Source organism: Astyanax mexicanus, chromosome 18 (assembly GCF_023375975.1).
Source record: "Astyanax mexicanus isolate ESR-SI-001 chromosome 18, AstMex3_surface, whole genome shotgun sequence".
Lineage (NCBI taxonomy): Eukaryota > Metazoa > Chordata > Actinopteri > Characiformes > Acestrorhamphidae > Astyanax > Astyanax mexicanus.
Genome location: NC_064425.1, coordinates 12535516 through 12557705, shown reverse-complemented (window position 1 = coordinate 12557705; position 22190 = coordinate 12535516). Strand labels below are relative to the sequence as shown.

General features: G+C 37.9%; 1 protein-coding gene across 1 annotated transcript; it reads right to left on the bottom strand.

Moving 5' to 3' along the window:
* Window positions 1-683: 683 nt before the first annotated feature.
* On the bottom strand, window positions 684-20847 carry numa1 (nuclear mitotic apparatus protein 1). The gene is made up of 23 exons (XM_022669802.2): window positions 20710-20847; window positions 19687-19734; window positions 19303-19388; window positions 19062-19141; window positions 18878-18957; window positions 18327-18398; window positions 18095-18185; window positions 17416-17545; window positions 17043-17179; window positions 16728-16839; window positions 16477-16594; window positions 15760-15900; window positions 14765-14884; window positions 10087-14670; window positions 9189-9398; window positions 8493-8656; window positions 8123-8399; window positions 6844-7048; window positions 6254-6390; window positions 4869-5216; window positions 4511-4609; window positions 4179-4427; window positions 684-1013 (listed from the first exon to the last, which is right to left on the bottom strand). The coding sequence occupies exons 2-23, from the start codon at window positions 19726-19728 to the stop codon at window positions 987-989; spliced, it is 7509 nt and encodes a 2502-aa protein (XP_022525523.2). The 5' UTR covers window positions 19729-19734; window positions 20710-20847; the 3' UTR covers window positions 684-986.
* Between the last annotated feature and the right edge of the window lie 1343 nt (window positions 20848-22190).

The window sequence follows — 22190 nt, the reverse complement described above, 5'->3', positions numbered from 1 at the left end:
AAATCCTGCAAAAAAAATAATTATAAAATAAATAAATAAATAAATAAATAAACACAAAAATTAAAAAGCAAATACCATTTTGCATTTTTTCCAAATGTGTGAAAATATTACAAAATAAAAAATGTAATCACTTCACTTGCAATTCAAATTTTCACTTGAATACAGGTCATATGTGACAAATTTAATTAATATTACAAAGGCTTTTTGTCATTTCGTTTTTATTACCATACAGGTATTTCACAGTCAAACCTAAAATGAAAAAGCTTAACATCAACATTAAATTTTCTATTTTAATTTATTAAAACACTGGTCTCTCAATGTAAGAATAGATTTATTTACGCTCATCAATTGATTTAATGGCGCTATTAGGGAAAGCTAAGAAAAGGTTATGGTTGTCTTTCTATTATACAACCACTAAACAGTTAACGCAACAAAAACAGCCCTTTTATGTTGGAAAAATAACCATAAGCAAGTAATAAGTAGCTATATAAAAACGCATCTTGTGTTTGTAGGCTTTGATTAGTATGTTTGAGAGACTAATGCAGAAACGTGTTTCAGTGATGAAAACGAATAACATTTAATTACATAAAAGAACAGTTTTACATAGAAAACCTGAAGTTTCATAAAAAGAGAAAGATTTTGAACCATAATGTAATGAAAAGAAAAAGAAAAAGAAAAAAACCTTAATCCCAAAGAGAATTTAATGATTTAGAAACACCAGATTAAAAGTACATTTATTTTTATTTACAGTACAAAATTTTAATTGGAAAAAAAGTAAACAGAAAAAGGAATGGAAATAGGAAAAAAATAATGAAATACAAATATATAACAAAACCGAATAGGAAGACAAAAAGAAAGAGTCAAATAGAGAATGATGCTAAAAAGATTATGCACAAATATATAATTACTTTTTTATAATTTGACAAAAATCATCACCAATATTGCACAATAAAAAAAAAAATAAAAAAAATCAGGCGGAGGGCACATCACGTCTTCATCCTGAACCTCATCAGCTGAAAAAGCAGAAATAAACAAGAACAAAAGGTTAGTATAACAGCATACCTCCACACTGCAATGGTTCATATAAACCGCTGCTCTATATCTGTATATAACCCAACATTCCTGTTGATTATTCACCCACATAACAACCATTTAATAGACCCACAAAAAAAATGCCATAGCAAATCTTAACCAACCACACCAGTCTGACACTCCTGACACACAAATGCATGACACTTCAATAATTAATTATACAGGTGCATCTCCAAAAAATAGAATATAGAAAGTTGCTTTATTTCAGTAATTCAGTTCAAAATCTGAAACTCATTATATAAATGTATTACACAGAGTAATCTATTTTAAACGCTTATTTATTTTATTGTTAGTTTTTGACACTGATTTTTGATATTTCATTGGCTGTAAGTCACCATCATCAACAACGTGTAATAGATCTAAAAAATATATTTTTATATTTTGAACTGAATTACTGAAAAAAAGTTACTTTTCAATCATTCTTTTTTTTTTTTAGATGCATCTGTATCAGCCCACAAGTTAAAAATTCTGTTGAAGATTCAAGCTCAAATGCTGAGTACAGACACAGCCAGAGCCATCTATGTGCAAGAAACAAACATTTGGTGGAACATTTTTACACAATTTACAGCAGTTTACACCACTGCACATTTCTGTTTTTTTGTAGTAAGCACCACTTTCTCCACAGTCATCATGTTTGTTCTGCTCTCTGGTGCTTGTATTGCTCAGCATTAATGCCAATGTAAAATATGCATAAATAAGTATGTGGCAGTGAAATTTAAATTGAATGTAGTGTATTCCTTTTCATATATTAAAGGGAGTATAAAATGAGCCTCAACATGTATGACCAGACCAGTTCACCTTCACCAGTGCAAAAGAAAACCCTGATCTCAGGTCAGTACAGAAACGTGTTTACCTGCCTGGTTTAAAGCAGACCAAGGTTCACATCCTGTTTTAACATGAAAATGGGTAAGTAAAATGGGTGAGTAAAGCGCTTACATTTATTTACAGTAAACTTAATTATTAAATATTTTGTCTAAGAGTGATTTTTAGTAAAGTGACTTTTCACTAGCATTAGTATTAGCCACGCAAGTGTGGCTTCAAACGGGTAATGTTATTGGATTTGGCTAAAAATATCATGACATGGCTCAAATACAGGTCAATTTGGCCTTGGAAAATTCCTGCAGTTCCTTACAGTTGAAAACAGAGGAGGTTAAATAAAATTGTAGTAGATCATGGACATCTTGAAAAGTAATAATGCTAAAATAATAAAAATAATTGATAATTTAAAAAAGTAGGGGGGCTTCAACTAGTGCTGGACGATATGGCCAAAATTTATATCACGATATATTCCTTAAATTTCGGTCGATACGATATAATTTCGATATCGATATAAATACTTTGAAGGCCTCAGAAAACTGCTAAGAAGCCCTGCAATCCCTGCAGCACTGCGAATTTAAATTATTATATAACTGTGTATTTGCACTTTTTGTATGGTTGGCATCAGATACCCTCATTATATGCACATCTATCTATCTATCTATCTATCTATCTATCTATCTATCTATATATCTAATGGAAATCTGTACCTACTACTGTCTGAAAATTTAATTTAAGCCTTTGAAACCTCCTTTCACAAAAACTTTAATACTTTAGAAATAAAAGTAGTCAAAATATATCAATGCTCAATATTATTTGCATATAGCAAAATAATAACGACATCCCTGTCAAACATAAGCCTATATAACTATTACCAATAAAAATAACTTTAAATTACAACAGAGGCAGAGCTTCTTATTCTTTGTGAACAAATTTAACAGATTAAAACAAGTGTTTCAACTAGGATATAGAATACAATAAGCCTTTATATACGTAAAAGCAACAAGATTTTCCCGTCAAATAAACAAACCTACAGGCTTTATCAACTATGAATAACTTAGTTACAACATAAGCTATAAAAGTGCTTCAGTCAGTATAAGAAAAATATTGTATGTAGTGGAGTTGCTTGAAGTGGTGGAACAGTTTAGATCAGGGGTCACCAACCTTTTTGAACCTGAGAGCTACTTCTTGGGTACCAATTAATGCGAAGGGCTACCAGTTTGATACACACTCATGAAATTACAACTTTTCTCAATTTACCTTTAATTATATGTTGTTATTAATAATTAATGACATTCATCTATGTGAAGACACAGATATCAATATGCAACACTATTTTTATAAATCTCTGCAATTGTTTACATTTTATATTATATTATATTTTAATATAATATTACATATTATATTACATTATATTGTATAATAATATATAAACTATAGGCTATCTCTAAGCTAATATTAATCTAATATAATCTAAAATTACACCAATGCAACTGTGATTAAAAAAAAAAAAAAACAATAGCAACAAAAATGCTATTTTTAGACCAGGTCTGCGGGCTACTCATAAGGTCCTTGCGGGCTACCTGGTGCCCGCGGGCACCATGTTGGTGACCCCTGGTTTAGATGTATGAACATTACCGCTGCTGGTCGGCTGCACTCTCCGGCACAATTTGCAGCAAAGCGGCAAGGGAGCGGACCCGCGGCCGGCCTCGAGGACCCTCGGCCGAGCGAGCGGACCTGCGGCCGACCTCGAGGACCCGCGGCCGGCCTCGAGGATCCTCGGCCGAGCGAGCGGGCCCACGGCCGGCTTCGAGGACCCTCGGCCGAGCGAGCGGACCAGCGGCCGGCCTCGAGGATCCGGGGCCGACCGAACCGAGTCTACCTTATCCTTGGATCCGCTCGTCCTGGCTCCGTTTGTCTCCAGCGCGAGACATTTTTGCTGCGTAGCGAAGCGGACCCGAGCCTAGCCATTTTAACCTAGCCTTGCCTAGCCTAGCCTATTTGGCTACGTGCCTGTGTGGTTACGTCATCACGCACTGACGTAGCCCAGCTACGGAGGCTGAATGTGTTGAGCTCTGCGGCGAGCTGACGCCAGTAAAAAACGCCTGTCCATGATTCTAATACATATCGATATACCACAAAACTGATATCACCGTTATTGAAACATTTCTTATCGCGATAAATACCGATATCGAATTATTGTCCAGGCCTAGCTTCAACATTAAATAGAGTAAACTGTTGAATACCAATCATTTACTGTGCACTCGTACCTTTTTAGCGCTGGTGGGGATCTTTGGTGACTTTGCACTGGCAGTGCGGGGGGACTTCCTGTGCCTTCGATCCACCAGTGGAGAACGGGTGTTGGTGGCACTAGACTGGGCCAAGCGGGCAGCAGCAGCGGGGGATTTGCGGGCACTGTTACGAAGCTTATTGATGCCGCGCTGCAGCCTGCTGTCCACACGGCCACTTTTCTTAGGGGTGTTATCAATAATAAATGCCATGGACTGCCTGCGATCAGCCTGAAAGGCATAAACAATTATTTACAAACACAATACAATATTCACACCCACCAAAACATCATAACAGATCTACAGCTACTTACAGGAGACGGGGGGCGGTTCTGCGAATTGCTGGTTGTGGAACGAAGGCTCCTGCCTTTAGGTGTTGCTGGACGGGGGAAACAGCTCGCTAGCCTCTTAGCCTGCAGGAAAGAAAGTAATCAGATTAATATACAAGTGTGTGCATGCCCTGCAGGTATACAGTTCTATACAGAAACAGCTCTGCAGTTCACTTGCTTAAATAAGTATTAGACAGTGCATTTAAAATAAATAAATTAATAAATAAATATTTTTTTTTAATCCAAGATGCACACAAAAATATTATTTATATTTATGTACTTGTGTATTTACAGAGTAAATACAGGTGCTCATGCGAATAAAATTTTGGTGTTTGAGTTTTACCTCAGGAGTGTCCTGGTCTGGGAGCTGACCAGCTTGGCGTTTCGGAGCCAGAGGGCTGCGGGTGGATCGGACCCCTTGCGTTTTAGTGGCAGCTGCTCTGGAGAGCTGCTGGGATGAGCGATGAGCTGCAATGCCTGCGCTGATCTGACCCGGCAGCATGGTGAATCGTTGCTGCTGGGAAGGTGCATGGTCTCTGACCACTGGGGGCGGAGCCAGGGACAGCCGGTGGGAGTGGAGAGAATCAGTCAGCTGACCCGGCATCAGGGAGGCACGCCGGATAGTCTCCTCTGGATCTCCAAACCGAACCTCCTCATCAGTGAGCAGACGGCTAGAAAAGCCCAGGCTTGGCTAAAACAACACAAACAATTTAACAAATTATCTTGCTAATGCTTCTTTTTTTTACTAGCCTTTCTTTATTTGGTTCTTCTTTATATGTTAACTTTCATACATCATTTATTCAGATCATTAACAAACCAGCCTAAAGGCCAAATAATGCATCTATCTATGACGTACCCTATGCTAAAGCTCGAACCCCCCCCCCCCCCCCCCCAAAAAAAATAACAACCACCAACCTGAGCAAAGACTGTGCACGTTATGTCTGAACCAGACCCGGCCCACCCCATAAAGCGACACCAAACATTTTTTTATATGTAGAGGGTCAAAAATTCACCTTTTAACTACAAATCTAATCATGCAATTGAAATTCAGGGCCAAACATGTAATTTTAACCATAAATTTAACTGTAAATTTAAACATAACTAATTTGTTATTATAACCAAAATATCCCTAAATGAATTGATATCGAATTGAATAAGCTACTAAATTAAACTGAAAACTTGTGAATCAGCCATTTTTAGTCTACGCCTGAAACACTGCGTTGAATAGTTTAGCTTTAAATACTGAGCAGGTCCATCTTGTACTACTAAAAGTTTTTTGACCAGTGAAGGCATGGACTCCACGCGATCTTTGTAGTATCTGAAACCAAAACATTAATGTAAGTAAAAACTTACATCAATTAGTATTGGGTGCCTGTTACTCTGACAATAGTTCACTCTTTTGGTAGGTACTGACCAATGCAGATTATTAACATGATTCGAAACCCAGAGGACCTGCCCGATATTCTAACCCCTTTGTTTAGCCATTACTCTTACTTGAAAAGAGTCGCAGATATTTGCCCTTGCCCCTTTATCCAGCTTCAACAAATCAATTCCATAAATAACAGTTCAATTGCTGCCTAATATAAAAACATCCCCTTGACTGATGCAGAGTACATATTCTTTACTTCATCTAACTGTGGTTTCAAATGCTATGGCTAATTGATATATTACCACTTAGAAAAAATACTACATGCACATTGAGTTATGAAAGTCATTAGTCGCACGTACCCTGGACTCGAGAGGGTAGCTGCTCTTCAAATGAGGTAAGCAGGCTTTGTTGCGCGACTGCAACTCTGCAATACGCATCCAGTCATCTGCAACATGTTCAGGCTCGTACTCCGCACCCACGCAGAACGTACTTGTAGCTAAAGAGACACAGATGACAATTTTATTCACACTGACCTCTGAAGAAAAACTTTAGCCTCTTTTTTCTGTTTCAAGTGCCAAAAGATTACTTGCTTGGTTTCTTGGACAAGGATTAAGTCTAGTCCTGGACTTAAAATCACTTTAAATGCAGATTCTCCATTTAAAACTGTAGTCTAGCATTTAAGGGTAACTAAAGCACCTGATTTTAGCTGACTCCACCCTCAGCTCAAAAAAAAAAAAAAAAAAAAAAGGTGCACCAAAATTAAAGCTTTCTTTAAGGGTCAGGAAAGGTTTAAACAATTCAGCTATTAAAGTAAAGAAGTATGGTTTAGAGCTTTATTTTAAACTTTAAGCTTAATTCCAGTCCAGAAAACCAATCCTTAATCTTCAATGCTCAGAACAGGCCTCAGTTGTCAAGCAGTTTTGTGCTGAATGAGATGTGTGGTACTCACCCCGTGGTGGTGCATTTCCATTAACGTTGCTGCGGCGGTATCCCGGAAGACTGAGGAGTTTGTCGCTGGAGTTCACTTCACCAGGTTCCTCAAAGATTTCCATGGAAATAGGACGAGATTTTAGGGATGCCAGATTGGGCTGGGACTGAGAGGCCTGCAGACTGTAAAAAGAATCGTCTGCCTCTCCACCACCACCAGGGGTTTTCTGTAAGACATTCACTTTATTACAACCTACATCTACAGAAGTACAGTGATTGGTTATTTCTCCCCTTTTTACATTACTTAACTTATACCTAAAGCAAAAGCACAGACAACAGTCTCTCTCTGACACAATCTAGGAAAAAGATTACCCAATCAAATTAACTTAATCAGGACACAAATAACATACATTATATGGACACCTTCTTATTCAATGTTTCTGCCTGACTTTGGTGCAGTAACTGTCTCCGTTATCCAGGGAAAGCTTTATACTTATTTTGGGACATTGCTGTGAGGATTTGAGAACATTCAGCAACATGCGTTTGAGAGGTCAGGATGTTGGAAGATCACCAACCCCCATCTAGTACCCAAGATATTGAATGGAGCACCATCATTTCAGAGTAACATCATTCTATTTTACTGCTCCCCAGCTCAATGCTGTTTAAGACCATACCTGGCATTAGGCGTGATGCGAGTACGTCTTTCCACTCTGATTAACTTATCCTGTTCAACAAAGGACCTCTAAATCTCAGTGGTCCTGATGAGTGCCATCATGAGTTTCATCATAAACTTTTTGATGGTCTTTGCGACTGCACCTGAAGGTTTTACAGATTAACTGACCATTTCCTAAAGTTATTGTTGTTCTTTACTTTCTTGAGTAGTTTTGCCATAATATGGATTAGAACATTGCTCAAATAGTAAACACATTTGGAAGCAAGAAATTCAAGTAGTAAACTCTTGACGAGGCATGAAAATCCAAACAAGATGCGTAAAACAAGAGGAGTCTACTTTGAAGAAAGTAAAATATAAAACATATTCTGGTTGGTTTAACGCCATTTTGTTTACTAAATAATTCCATACATTTTTCTTCATAGTTTAGATGACTTCCTTATTAATATTCAATGCAGAAAATGTTTAAATAATGCAAAAACACTAAATTTAAGGTGTGTAAAAATGTTTCACTGGTACTGTTTAGTATACATACGTAGAAAGAACAACAAAATAAAACTACCTCGCTTGCATAATTAAGACACAAAATAAAGCAACCAAAACACTGATCATGCATTGTGAAGTTCTCTACCTTAGTCATGGTGATGTTTATGACCTGGGTGGTGCGATGTCTTCGGGCGGAAGACACCGGCTTCTTGGTGGAGTCGAGCGTGAGATCACCCAGCGATGTAATGCTGCTTTCCAGTCTGCTTTGATGGGTGGCACCACTGCTCTTCTTGCACCGTGGGTTTAAAGGAGTGAAGTAGAGGGTCTCCAGAGATCCTCCATCCCTGATGTGACGCTTCGCTGCCAATCTCTCCGAACTGCGGACCAGCGGGGTGCTAGACTCTCCAGGCACTGACGGCTTACTGTTGAGAGGAACCAAGAGAGAGAGACTGGATTAACATGCACGGTCCCTGATGGTTAAGTTAATTATTTGTAAAAGAGACTAAAACTGTTACCCAGCAGTATTTAGGGAGTCATCCAGATCAAGTTCCAGGCTGTCGCTGCTGGTATTTTCCAATTTATTTGGGACTTTCAGGTAAACACTCTCTCTGTGTTTCACCTGGACACTCTGACCTGCTTGTTTGTTCTGCTCTCTTAAATGCCAATCTGCATAATCCAGCTAAAAGGAGGGGAGGGAGAGTAAGGAAAGGAGGGAAAGAAAAGGGGTTAGAGCTGTAGAGACAACTGCATTACCAACTTATCATACAATAAATGGACGTAACCTCAAAATAATTCTAATAAATGATATCTATTGTATTTATTTGTACGTTTTCACATATATAACAGTGAACAGTATTTTTACCAGTCAGTCTAAATAATCAATCAGAGCTTCAATAACATTAATCCCATACACAGTGTGCAGCGATGGCAGTAGGTTAAGAAAAAGGTTGCCTTTAAAATGGTATAATTGCTGTGTTATGCTATTATCATGTCATTGGCATTTAAAGGTCTTAAATATTTTTATTGTGAAAGGCCTACTAGTGGTCAAATTACAACTCCTAAAAGTTTGCTAGCTAATGGCTTTTGACAAACTTAAACAACATATTGACCATTATTGAAAAACAGATGCTTTTGTACACTAGACACTAACTAGTGCTAAATCTAAACAAAGCAGGTGGAATAGGTGGAATTTGGTGGAATCACCCTCTTACCTGGGTTTCTAGGTTCTGGACCTTGACCTGCAAGTTCTTTTCTGATATTTTGGCCTTCTCCAGCTCCATAGAAGCAAGTTTTAGTTCAGCCTTCAGGGCCTTCAGCTCACTCTCGCTGGTCTCCAGAGAGACCTGCAGAGCGTGCCGTGCCTCCTGCTCCTCCACCAGCAGTTGCTTCTTGCTGTTGTAGTGTGTCTTTGCCTTCTCCAACTGTAGAGAAACAAAACAGTTGTTGACACTTCATGGTACTTGCAAGATGCAGAGTTGGGCAATATGGTTTGAAAACTGTATCATGATTAAACATTTTAAACATTATTCTTATTGAGAATGCAATTTAATGTAATATAAACAAATTACCATTTTCATAAAAAACAGAAGTGGAGCAGTTGTAACATGGCAGCAATATGAACGAGAACTACGACAGTACGGGGTGGAGTTAGGTGAACATGCAAGCAGTAATATGCAAGTTGGGGAAAGTATCAACAGCAGGGCTGTACTAGATAGCGAAATATAGATCAAAACTTTTTACCAGAATCTTAAATACTGTGGCTCATGTCTTATGTAGGTTTGTGGCCAATTTTTTTTTTTTTTACTACATTGGCACAAACTCCTCACATATTTAAACCTTTTTTTATTAATCTTAGACTTTGTTCATTAATTGTACAGTGACTTACTACTAATGTGTGTAATGTGTGTTGAAAGAAAGAAAGAATTAATGTCTTTTTTTAAAACTATAATCGCAAGTTATATAAGCAGTAAATTAATCTTAATATTTGCAATAAATAAATAAATAAATAAATGACATTGGCCTTAGATTACATCGATTAAAGTCTCTGAATAAAATTTATGATTAATTATTTCTACCACTTCAAAAATAATAAAAAGGTTTGTTCCTAACCTGTATTTTGTAGTGTTCCACTGCTTCAGTCTTCAGCTTCAGTTCCTCCTGTAGCTCTTTGTTCTGCTGCTCTCTTTGTTGAACAGTGTCTTTCAGGGCACAAACTGATTCACTGCGCTCTCGTAGTTTCAACTCTAACTCAGATTCAAGTTTTTGGGAAGCATCACTTTCCCTCCGAAGAGACTGGTTCAAAGAAAAGAGATGTTCATTCTCTCTTTGCAAGTCCTCTTGCTTTTTTTGGTACTGATTTAGAGAGTTCTGCAAGTCAGCCTTCAGGGTATTCAGAGTCGACCGTTCTTCCTGTAAACTCTGGTACTTAATCTGGAGAGACTGGTTGACCGAAGAGAGTTGTTCCTTTTCTTTTTGCAAGGTCTGTACCTCTTTATGGAACCCATCTTTAGTATTTTTGAGGTCAGCCCTTAGAGCATTGAGAAGCTCCTGTTGCTCTTCGTTCTTGGCCTGCAAGCTCTTGCAATCAGTCTGGAGAGACTGGTTGACCAGGGAGAGATTTTCCTTCTCCTCCATCAATTTGTCAGTGTTTTTCTGGGCATCATCTTGAGCATTCTTCAAAACATTTGTTAGAGTATTTAGAGCCTCCACTTTCTCCTTGATCTCAGTCTGCAAGCTCTGGCACTGTTTGTTAAGGGACTGGTTTATAGAGAAGAGATCATCTTTCTCCTTGGTCAAGTTCTCCAATTTTTGTTGATGCTCATCCTGAGTGTTTTGCAGTCCCTTCATCTCTTCCTGTAAGCTCTTGCACTCAGTCTGGAGAGACTGGTTGACCAAAGACAGATGCTCCTTCTCCTTTTGCTCGGCCTGTATCTCTTTGTGGGAATTATCTTGGGTGTTCTTCAAATCAGTTCTTAAACCATCAAGAACCTCCTGATGCTCCTTGTTCTTTGCCTGTAAGCTCTGGCACTCAGTCTGGAGAGACTGGTTGACAGAAGAGAGATGTTCCATTTCTTTTTGCAAGGTCTGTACCTCGTCCTGGAACCCATCTTTGGTATTTTGGAGGTCAGCCCTTAGAGTATTGAGAAGAGTCTGTTGCTCTTCGTTCTTCGTCTGCAAGCTCTTGCATTCAGTCTGGAGAGAGTGGTTGACCAGAGAGAGCTGTTCCTTCTCCTCAGTCTTTTTCTGTGCATCATCTTGAGCATTCTTCAGAACATTTGTTAGAGTATTCAGAGCCTCCACTTTCTCCTTGTTCTCAGCCTGCAAGCTCTGGCATTGAATGTTAAGGGACTGATTTAAAGAGAAGAGATTGTCTTTCTCCTTAGTCAAGTTGTCTATTTTTTGTTGATGCTCATCCTGGGTGTTTTGCAGTCCCTGCATCTCTTCCTGTAAGCTCTTGCACTCAGTCTGGAGAGACTGGTTGACCAAAGACAGATGCTCCTTCTCCTTTTGCAAGGCCTGTATCTCTTTGTGGGAATTATCTTGGGTGTTCTTCAAATCAGTTCTTAAACCATCAAGAACCTCCTGATGCTCCTTGTTCTTGGCCTGTAAGCTCTGGCAATCAATCTGGAGAGACTGGTTGACCAAAGTAAGTTGTTCCTTTTCTTTTTGCAAGGTCTGTACCTCTTTCTGAAACCCATCTTTGGTATTTTGTAGGTCAGCCCTTAGAGCATTGAGAAGATCCTCTTTCTCCTTGTTCTTGGCCTCAAAGCTCTTGCATTCAGTCTGGAGAGACTGGTTGACCGAAGATAGATGCTCCTTCTCCTTTTGCAAGGCCTGTATCTCTTTGTGGGACTCATCTTGGGTGCTCTTCAGATCAGTTCTCAGACCATCGAGAACCTCCTGTTGCTCCTTGTTCTTGACCTGTAAGCTCTTGCACTCAGTCTGGAGAGACTGGTTGATTGAAGACATACATTCCTTCTCCTTTTTCAGAGTCTCAATCTCTTGGTGGTACCCATTTTGTGCATTCTGCAGGCCAGAATGAAGTGCATTCAGTTCCTCTATTTGATGCTTCATTTTTGCCTCATAGCTTTGATAATCTGACTTCAGTGACTGGTTGACTAAAGACAGTTGCTCCTTCTCATGCCTCCATGCATCCTTCTCTTTGTTGTACCCATCTTGAATATTCTGTATGTCAGTCTTTAGAGAATTTATAGCATCCTCTTTATCTTTGCTCTCAGCCTGCAAGCTCTGGCTTCCATCTTGGAGGGTCTTGTTGACAGAGAAGAGATGCTCCTTCTCCTTGTTTAATGTCTCCAAATCTTTTTGATGCCTATCTTGAGTGTCCTGAAGATCAGATTTTAAGCCACTTATGGTCTCATGCTGCCCCTTGATTTCTACATGCATTGACTGACACTCACTTTGGAGAGACTGGTTGACAGAGGAGAGATGCTCCTTCTCTTTCTTTAAGGTCTCAACCTCTTGCTGATAATGGTCCAACTCTTGTTTTTGTTTGGTACGAAGATCGGACATTGTTTTCTCCAACATCTCTTTAGCCAGAGAAGCTTCACTAATAATGTTCTCCTTCTGTTGGCACAGAATTTCCACCTGTTTGAGTCTCTCTTCAGTTGACTCTAGGAGCTCAGTTTTTGCCAGAACCTGGTGTGTGACAGAATCCAGTTGTCCCTTTAGTTCCAAAACTTTCTGAAGTTCTCGCTCAAGAGCTTCTTTGGATTCTTGAAGATGTTTCTGTTTTAGGTCTTCTTGCTCCTTCATCTTTTCATTAAGAGAAGAAAGTAGTGTTTCTCTTTCAGCTGCAAGCCTTGCAAGCTCATTAACTTTAGCTTGAAGTTCAGACATCTCCTTTTTCAATTCTTGACGCTCAGTCTCCTCAGTTTCCTGAGCTTGTGCTCTAAGATTCTCTTGATGCTCAGCCTCCTTCTTAAGTGAGAGCAGCTCAGACTGCTTTTCTGTTGCAAGTGCAGTGGCTTCTACAAGTCTATTCTCAAGTTGAGCAAAGTTTTCTTCCAGAGCTTTATGTTTAGTGTCTAAAACAGATGCATCTTTTTCCTTCTGCAGCAATGCATCCTGTTGGTATCTTATTTCCTCTTTGAGAGATTTAATCTCAGCCAGCAACTGCTCCAAGTTAGTCAGGTGTCCGTCAATCTCTTGCCGCAATTGTGCCACCTCCAGTTTCAAAGTTTGCTCCTTTATCTCATAGTCTTCTTTTGATGCCTTAAAATCATTTTCCAGGGTGGACGCTCTCTCCCTCTCAAATGAAAGCTCTTCCTTCAAGTCCTTTAATTGCCGGGCAAGATCCTTTAGAGCCTTGTCTTTATCAGAGATCAGTCTTTCGGCTTCAACAAGTTTTGCCTTAAGGTCAGACACAGTAACCCTATTCTCCTCAATTTCGTTCTGTAGATGATCACGCATCTCATTGGACTTTGCTTCAATAGACTGAATGCTGACCTTAAGGGACTGGATCTCTCCTTCCTTTAAATCAAGCACTCTCTTGACTTCTTGTAACTCATTATCTTTGGAAGTTACGTCTTGACTCAGATGTTGAGAATTCCCTTGTTCCTGCAAAAGATGCTTCTGTAAAATGTCTGCCTCACTTTCCAGAGAGGCTAGTTTCTGCTGTTGCACTCTGAGCTCTTCATCTTTGGAAGATATTTCTTCTTTCAAGACAAACAGTTCAGACTTGCTTTTATTTAGAGACTCTACTGCTCCTTCAATCTCAGACTGTAACTGAGATATCTTGCTCTGATGCTCAGTAATGATGCACTGAAGTCCTAGCTCAGTTTCTTCTTTAGCTTTCCTCACTAACTCCAGTTGTGAGTGGGCCTGATCTCGTTCTTCTGTGAGGCTGACAGTAAGTGCTCTTCCCTCCTCTTTAAGCTTCTCTATACATGACTCAGCATCAAGTTTCTGTTGCTTCATCTTGCGAAGTTCTTGGCTCAGATTCTCTAGTTCTGCAAACATTTCATGAGCCTTTTCCTCCTGTTTCTGGAACCTTTCATTCATCATGGATTTTTGTTGCTCTTTTGCTGCAAGAACCTCATTGCCTCTTTTTCTCTCTGCATCAATCTCACTTTGCAAAAGTGCTACAGTGTTATCCAAAGCAGAGATTCTTGCACGAAGAGAGGTGTTATCTTCTACCACTTTTTCATGGTCTGCCAGTTTTCCTTCATATTCTACAAGAGAAGCCTGAGCAATCTGTAAGTTTGTCCTGAGAACCTCAAGAGCCTCCTGTTGTGCCTCACTTTCTTTTTCCATACCCTGACACTTAGTTCGCAGAACATTAACAGTGTCCTCCAAGGAGGCTACCTTTGCTTCCAACTCTCCACGCTGCTTGCGAAGTTCTGCAGAGATGGCAATCTCTGCCGTTAGCTGGGCTTCCAGCTGTTGAAGATGGGCCAAGTCAGTTTCTAATGCTGTTATTTGGCATTTCAGAAATTCTTGTTTCTCCTTTGACAGCTGTTCCTGAGCCTCCCTCTCGGCCCGGATGCTGTTTATAGACTGCTGAAGTTCAGTAATCAGTCCCTGCAATCGCAGGGTTTCTTGTTGAAAGGAACTTCTTTCTTCCTTCAACATCTTCTCAACATCTTTCTTTTCCTTCTCAAGGTGGGAAATTGTTTTTTCAAGTTGAGAAAGTCTCAAAATCAAATCTGCCAGTTCCTGCTTCAATTTCTCTCTCTGTGGGGACAAGAGTAAATATTTAAAATAATTGTTAAATAAATAAAATAAAAAGTGCATCAGTACCAGTCAAAAACTCCCAAACAACACCTACCTCCATAACAGGCCCCAAAACTTCACCCTTATCTTGAAGTTGTACTGAGACCTTGGAGAGTTCATCCTCCAAAACGGAGATCTTTCCTTGTAAGATCTCAATCTGTTCACTAAGGCATTCCTAAACATTAAAATTAGAGAAATTAAGACCAGAAATCATTACGAACAGAAAAATACTAAATAAAAGAAAAAAATATTCCACACACATGGTTTCAAAACACACGAGTAACACTACAACAGTGCATTGATTAATTACAGAGGAAAAAGGTAGGGCTGGGCAAATAATTGAAAATTAACCAAAATCAAATGCTTAAAAGACCTCTAACTGAACTAAGCGTGCTTATCAGCTTAATTGTTTATTTATGGTCATACATTTTGTTTTTTAATCTGTTGATGCTTTCCACGCAGTGTGGGATCATGTAATATCCCCTTAAAACATGCAAACATATGTGTAGGCATATGACTTCATCCCACTCTATGTGTGAGATTGACCCATAGCATTTTTCCACCAAAAGAATTCGGGCTTATAAAAAAAAAAAAAAAAAAGTGGAGCTTTTTAGCAAACCAGTACACATTTACACCAGTTTTAGTGGAACGGTCGAAACGTCACATCATACGCCACCAACAGAGGACGTTGCACAGCGGCGGTGTTCTTGTACAAACAGACACACCCACAGTTTGTGCAGAAAAACCTAATATTCTTCTATTCCCACTGGGCCCTGGTTCCAGAACCTATTTTGTTGGTGGAAACACAGGGAACGGTTCAAAATTATTTTCGCAAACCAGAACAGTGTCGGGTTTACATTGGTGGGGGAAGAAAAATAAAAATAAAAAATTAACGACTCAAGCAAATTTCCTATGTAGAGTCAACACTGCAAGAGGAAAAAAAAGCTCAACAAATTGTCATTTTAGGCCATATCGCCCAGTCCTACAGGAAAAAAAAAAAAAAAAAAAAACGATGTTGATGTAAAAGTTTCAAATACAGTAAGTAATTACCCGGTCTGTAATGGCTTGGCTCAGCTCTTTCTGCAGAGTCTCTCTCCTGCTGCCCCATTCTGCCTGGGATGACTCATGGGTTTGCATCAGTTTAGTGACCTCCTCCTCAGCTCTCGCCAGCTGGGCAAAGGCAGTACGAACCTGCAGCAACCAGAGATTATTTTTTAATTATTTATTTATTTTATTTAATTTTTTAAAGATTTTTTTTTTAAAGATTTTTTTCTAATTTTCTCCCATTTTCTCCCAAATTTAGCTAGTCTGCCAGCTGTATATCCCCAAACACTAGTGATGCCACAACACACGGTGCGTGAAGACTAACTTACGCCTTCTCAGCCACCACTTTTTTTTAACTGCTGAGTAGGCAGCTCACTAGAAGGAAAGTGCAGAAACTCATTTTTGATACATTAACCAGAGAGAGCAAGGCCAATTGTGCTCTTACAGGGCTCTCGCAGCTGATGTCGAGCAGCATGACTGGGATTCGACATGCAGTCACCCGATCATAGTGGCAGCGCTTTACACTGCTGGACCACTCAACACCCCAAAGAGGAGAAAGTCAGGCTGGAGGAATAGACACAACTCAAAAAGTGAGTTGAAAATGAAATATAATTTTAGACTAAACAATATTAGCCTGTTTTGACTATTATCACGATGTTCTGTTCATATATCATCAGGACCAGAGGGACCTAGTGAAAAGATATGCAGAACACCAGCTCCTACCTGTGTAGCCAGAATCCCGTTCTCATCCATCAGCTCATCTATTCTTCTGTCTTTTTGACCATTGTCCGTTTTCAGATCTTGGCACTGTTTCAAGACTTCATGAACTCGATTGAGAAGACTGTGATGGAGCATTAAGATAAAATACAATACATAAGAACAAACTAAGGTGTAATATATATATATATATATATATATATATATATAAAAAATCATAATAATCATAAGATCAAACAACTGAAACAGGTCCTGACCCTTCATTCTTCTGCTGGAGCTCCAGCAGTGCAGACTTGTGATCTTTTTCCAGCTCTTCCTGGTCCCTCAGCAAACGTTGTAGTCTGTGCTGCAGCTGAGAAATCTGACCCTCTGAGAGAAAGAGACATTTATTGTGTTATTCCACTTTGCAGCACAGATCAGTGGTTTATAACCAATAGGCTGCAGAGATACTGCAAGGGGGCTGTAGGCCAAAAATTCTTACAATATTTAAATTGTTCAGCAAATGCAATTTAATGTAATGTAAAATGTGTACCAGTCAAAAGTTTGGTTTCTGGGCTAAAAGGAACCACTACCTTTTTCAGAGATGATGGTGATCCTTTCGGCCAGCTCTCGCTCCAGCTCATCTCTAACATCGCCCTCTCGAGCCAGCTCTGCCCTAAGCCTCTTCAGCTGAACTTTCGGCGTGTTCATCACCTCCTGCACTGGAGAGCTGAGCAGATCAGAGCAGGATTAGGAAAACACTTTGCATAAAATGACTGGAACCTCAACATTTTTGATTAATGTCTACTGGTCAAGTGGTCATCAAACAGAACACACAGATGGGGTTGGTGCAATCAATCAACCAATAATAATAATAATATTAATAATAATAAAAGAATTACAATGGTAACACAGTTTGAGTATGACTGAAGGTCAGATAGCTGGTACAGATATAGAGATCAGTACCTGAAGGAGCTGGAGGCCACAGTCTTGAGCTGCAGGAAGGGAACGAGTGGAGAACGAGATCGAAAAAACACTGGAGACCCGTCGTCACTGGACAACGACTCACTGCTTGTAGAGCAGTAGTTTATGAGGGCTGAGAGAGAGATAGAGACAGAGAGAGAAAAAGTTAATGAATAATTAGGCAGCCCATTCATGTCATCTCTTATTGTGATAAACAAATGATTTAAAAAACACGTAAATATTTACAAAGGTTAAAAACTCCTACATAACAGAATACAAAAAAAATACTATTTTGCATCAACTATTTAAATTTTAACAATTTTGTTTGTCTGTGGGTTTTCATTGGCTGTAAGCCATAATCAGCAATAATAGACACAGATACTTAAATAGCTCACTCTGTTGGGTAATACATCTATATAATATACAATAATAATAATTTCACATTTTAAACTGAATAAATTAATAAACTGAATGTTACTGAAATAAAGTAACTTTCTAATGATATTCCAATTTTTGAAGATGCACTACTACTATTTTATGTCTGTGGCATTATAAGTTCTATGGGAGATTTAGGTTTTAAAAACCCTGTTAATACCATGTAAAGATAAAGAGATATGAAGTGCTGAATGACCCTAAAAGATTGGAGGGTGTGGGCGTAATGGGCAGTAAAATGGACACTTACAGCTGATGGTAAGAATTTTATCTAGACCTGGAGACAGAGAGAACCTGTTGGCCTCGTGCTGGATGTGCCGAAACATGGTGGCCATCTGCAGCTGAGAGACAAAATAAAAGCAAGATGTGTGTAGGGCTTAGTATTGGCAAGAAAGTTTAAGATTCAATATATTACAGAGAGATATTAAAAAACACCCCAACACACCAAAAAAAAAAATCCATGTTTTGCATAAAAACCTCACCTCAGTCTCAAGCTCCACTTTAGGAACCAGTCCATGATTAACGACACCACTATAGCACAGCAGCAGCACCACCTGCACCAGAGAGAAGCATGAGGAACAGACACACAAAATAACTGCAGTCCTACATAATCAAATTCAGACCTCACAAGACATCACAATCCTACACCTCTTTACCCTGATCTGTCTTTTGGTCATTAAATCGGACTCAATCTGGCTTATACAGTTTTAATATTATTTTACTTTATTCATATTTGGATTCTCTATAAGAAAATCTCTCTGCCATTTTTTTTTGCTCCACAGATTATTATTTTTTACTTTTTTTGTCTGTATACATCACAATTAAAGTGGTTGTTTTGTTCTATTGTAAATGTACCCTGAACCATATTATTATAGTGTGATATCACCCATCCCCATATTATCAGCTCTCCTCTCCAAATTAAACATACGATCATTTGCATAACTATTGTTCTCCTGGTTTCCCAGCTGGCAAAGGTCTGTGGGCTGATCTGGTCAGAACTGGAGGAACTTGGAATGAAACCAACCACACCCACCTTAGTCAGCTGCAGCTCCAGTGTATTCCCATTGGAAATGTCCTCAGTGAAGAGGAGACCCTGATCTCTCAGACATATACCTGGAAGAGTAGACACAGGAGGAAGACAAGGGAGGTTACACCGATCAGCTGAGTTAAACCAGAACAGAAACCGCAGCAGTTTATTAATCAGTAAAGAAACATACTGTGGAGGAACTCTGAGATGATGGACAGTCTCTCTGCTTGAGACAGGTCTACAGGGGCCTGGCTAGTCTCCTCCCCCTTCCTAAAGAAACCAATAACAGAGCAGAAACAATTATTTACAGTTTCAAATGCATACAGGAGCAGTTAGTGCATCAGACCAATAGACTTTCATACATTTAATCAAACAGCTTATCAGATTCCCACAGCAAAGCTGGTGATGATTATGATGATGACCATACTCACAGTTTATATACCAGCTTTAGCAGAAGCTGTCCATCCTGTAGGTGAGCCACTCTCTTCACATGTTCATGCAGCTCTAGACTGTTTATCTGTACATTCACAACACTGCATATTAAAAGGAAATCTCCACCAATCATCATTAAATACAGTAATTATCTTGATAAGCCATAAACAGTCATTTAGTATGGGTTTGGTGCGAGTGAAACACTCAGTTCTAGAGATTTAGAATAGAATTGTTTACAGTGGTAAGCTGGAACACCATAATGGTTATAAAACACTGCCTGATGTCTGAGACCAAGATCATGAGTTCATGAGTATCATACCTAACGGCCGTAGCTGTTTTAATAATAAGAAAATATATATAGTTCCAGTGTTAATCAGACTCACCCATGACAGTAACGCAGTTTCTTTCGATGGATGTAAAGCCATCGCTACCTAAACAACACACATTTCACAAACATTGCAGAGGTGTGAAAATATAAAACGCAGACACAAAATAAAACACCAATAAAAATACAAATCCAGGTCCAGAAAGTACAAGTCCACCACAGGTTCTTGTTCCAATTGCCTGTATGTGGTGGGATTTTTACTTTCTGAACTTAACACAGACTGAACATTAAATTAGCTAATAGCTTCCGTGATTAAACATTGAAAAAACGTTAATCATCTTTTAAAGGAAGATGATTTAAAAACAACCTTAAAGAAACATTTACTACTTAAAATGTAATATATTTTATATAATTTATATATTATATATATATATATATATATATATATATATATATATATATATATATATATATATATATATATAATGAATAATAATAATAATAATAATAATAATAATATTAATAATATAATATAAATATTGGTTAAGGTTGGAATTCTGACATTAAATCAACGTTACTTTTAAATTTTAAATGTTTAAATCTACACTCAATGCTTTTAGGAAAAAAGGTGCTGCCAACTAATAAAAATGATAATACATAAACCAGACACAATACAAATGTAATATAAGTAATGTTTAATAACAAATATAGCTACATATAAAACCATAACGTTAAATTAACGTCCTTTTGCTACTTGGGTAAGTTAGTTTGCTAGCTAGTGAACTAGCTAGCTAGTCAGCTAACTTACCTTACGATAACCTAGGTAACTTAACGTTTAAACTAACCTAGCTAGTTTAAATCAGAGCAGATACATTAACCAAATTTAGCGCTAAATATAAACTAAACTCAAAAATAGTTAATCAGTAGTTTAAGTTAATATTTCGGGCTGTAGGTTATAGAGTTAAAAAGTGACTCGCTCCATAGCTCGTGTTTTAACTGCCGCTTAGAGATAAACCAACTAACAGCACATTTTACATATTAACACTCAACCCGGGGATAAACCCGCTTTTCCGAAACTCACCTTTTCCTGAAATCTTCAGTTATTCCACATTAAACCGCTGTTTATTCTTCTGTTTATCCCCTTGTGTGTCTCTCTATTTACCTGTGTAACGTTTCTTACCCTGCGCTTTTTCAAATTTCAGCGCCTGCGCATTACAACTGTTCAAGTCGTTGCGGAGCTCTCTGATTGGATGTCTGTAATCATGGCGTAACACCAAAAGTTTCTCTTTTACTGGCTAGCGCTAAACAAAAGAGCCAATGGCAGCGCTGGGATATTTGTCCCGCCTCCTGCGTACTGGGGCGTTTTGTAGGTAATAATAATAATAATAATAATAATAATAATAATAATAATAATAATAACAATTAAAGCTAATTCAATTCAATTAAACATAATATAATAAAAATAAAAACATTTTATATAAATATTATATATTTACTTAATTAAAATAATCAAAATAATAATGGTGTAACTTTCGTGCAGAACTTATTTTAAATATACTTAGAATTTTTCAGAAAATTATTCTACTTATACCCGTTTTGTTATACACATGTTTATTGCCAATGTGTGTTTTGGAACAACACAAAAAGGCTGAGAAAAAGCCCAAATGTATATTATTTCACAAAAAAAATGGGCTATACAAATTTGTGGGTAATTAACTTTGTTTCTAGCATGTGATGCTCGTTTAAACTCACCTGTGGCCAGTAACAGGTACTACTCAAAAGTTTACAGTATCAGTCAAAAGTTTGGACACACCTAGTCGTTCAATGTTTATTTTTTTTCCTACGTTGTAAATGAATACTGAAGTGATCTAGACTATGAAGGTACACATAAGGAATCATGTAGTAACTTAAAAGTATAAAACAAAACTCTGTGTCTGTGGAGAATTTGGGTTGTAACTTCTATTTTCTATTTACCACAGTAAACTTTATACTTATATATAATGTAAATGTTCCCTTGAGAAAAAATGTGTATTTAAAAATAATAATAGCGTACTTGAACTATATGCATAATAATTTAAGTATACTTTTTCTCCTTTACATTTTTACCTACTTAATCAGTATTTCAGTATACTTTGATTTTTGATTTTTTTTTTTATAAAACTGCTTTTCATGATGTTTTATAGTAGCCTGCATATGATGTTTATAGCAACTGTGTTGATGAACCTTTTGTGTTAAAATTTATTTTTAAAGTTTACTGTAGATGTTAACTGTACACTTTAATCACACTTTTAACATGTTTTTAATGTTCAGTTGGAAAACTCAAACAAATATACTTAAATTGTATTAAATTGTGGTGAAAATAACATAACCTATGACTAGTTTACTCATTATACATTTTGTGCAAATGTTATTTTACTATTATGTTATTTTAATTACACACCAGTAGTAATTAGGTGCAAATAAGTGGTTACAAAAAAACATAACTATTTTAGCATACTTTAAGTACACTTTTTTCCACAAGGGTTTATTAAACACAACGCACATCCAGAAAGGAAAAAAAAC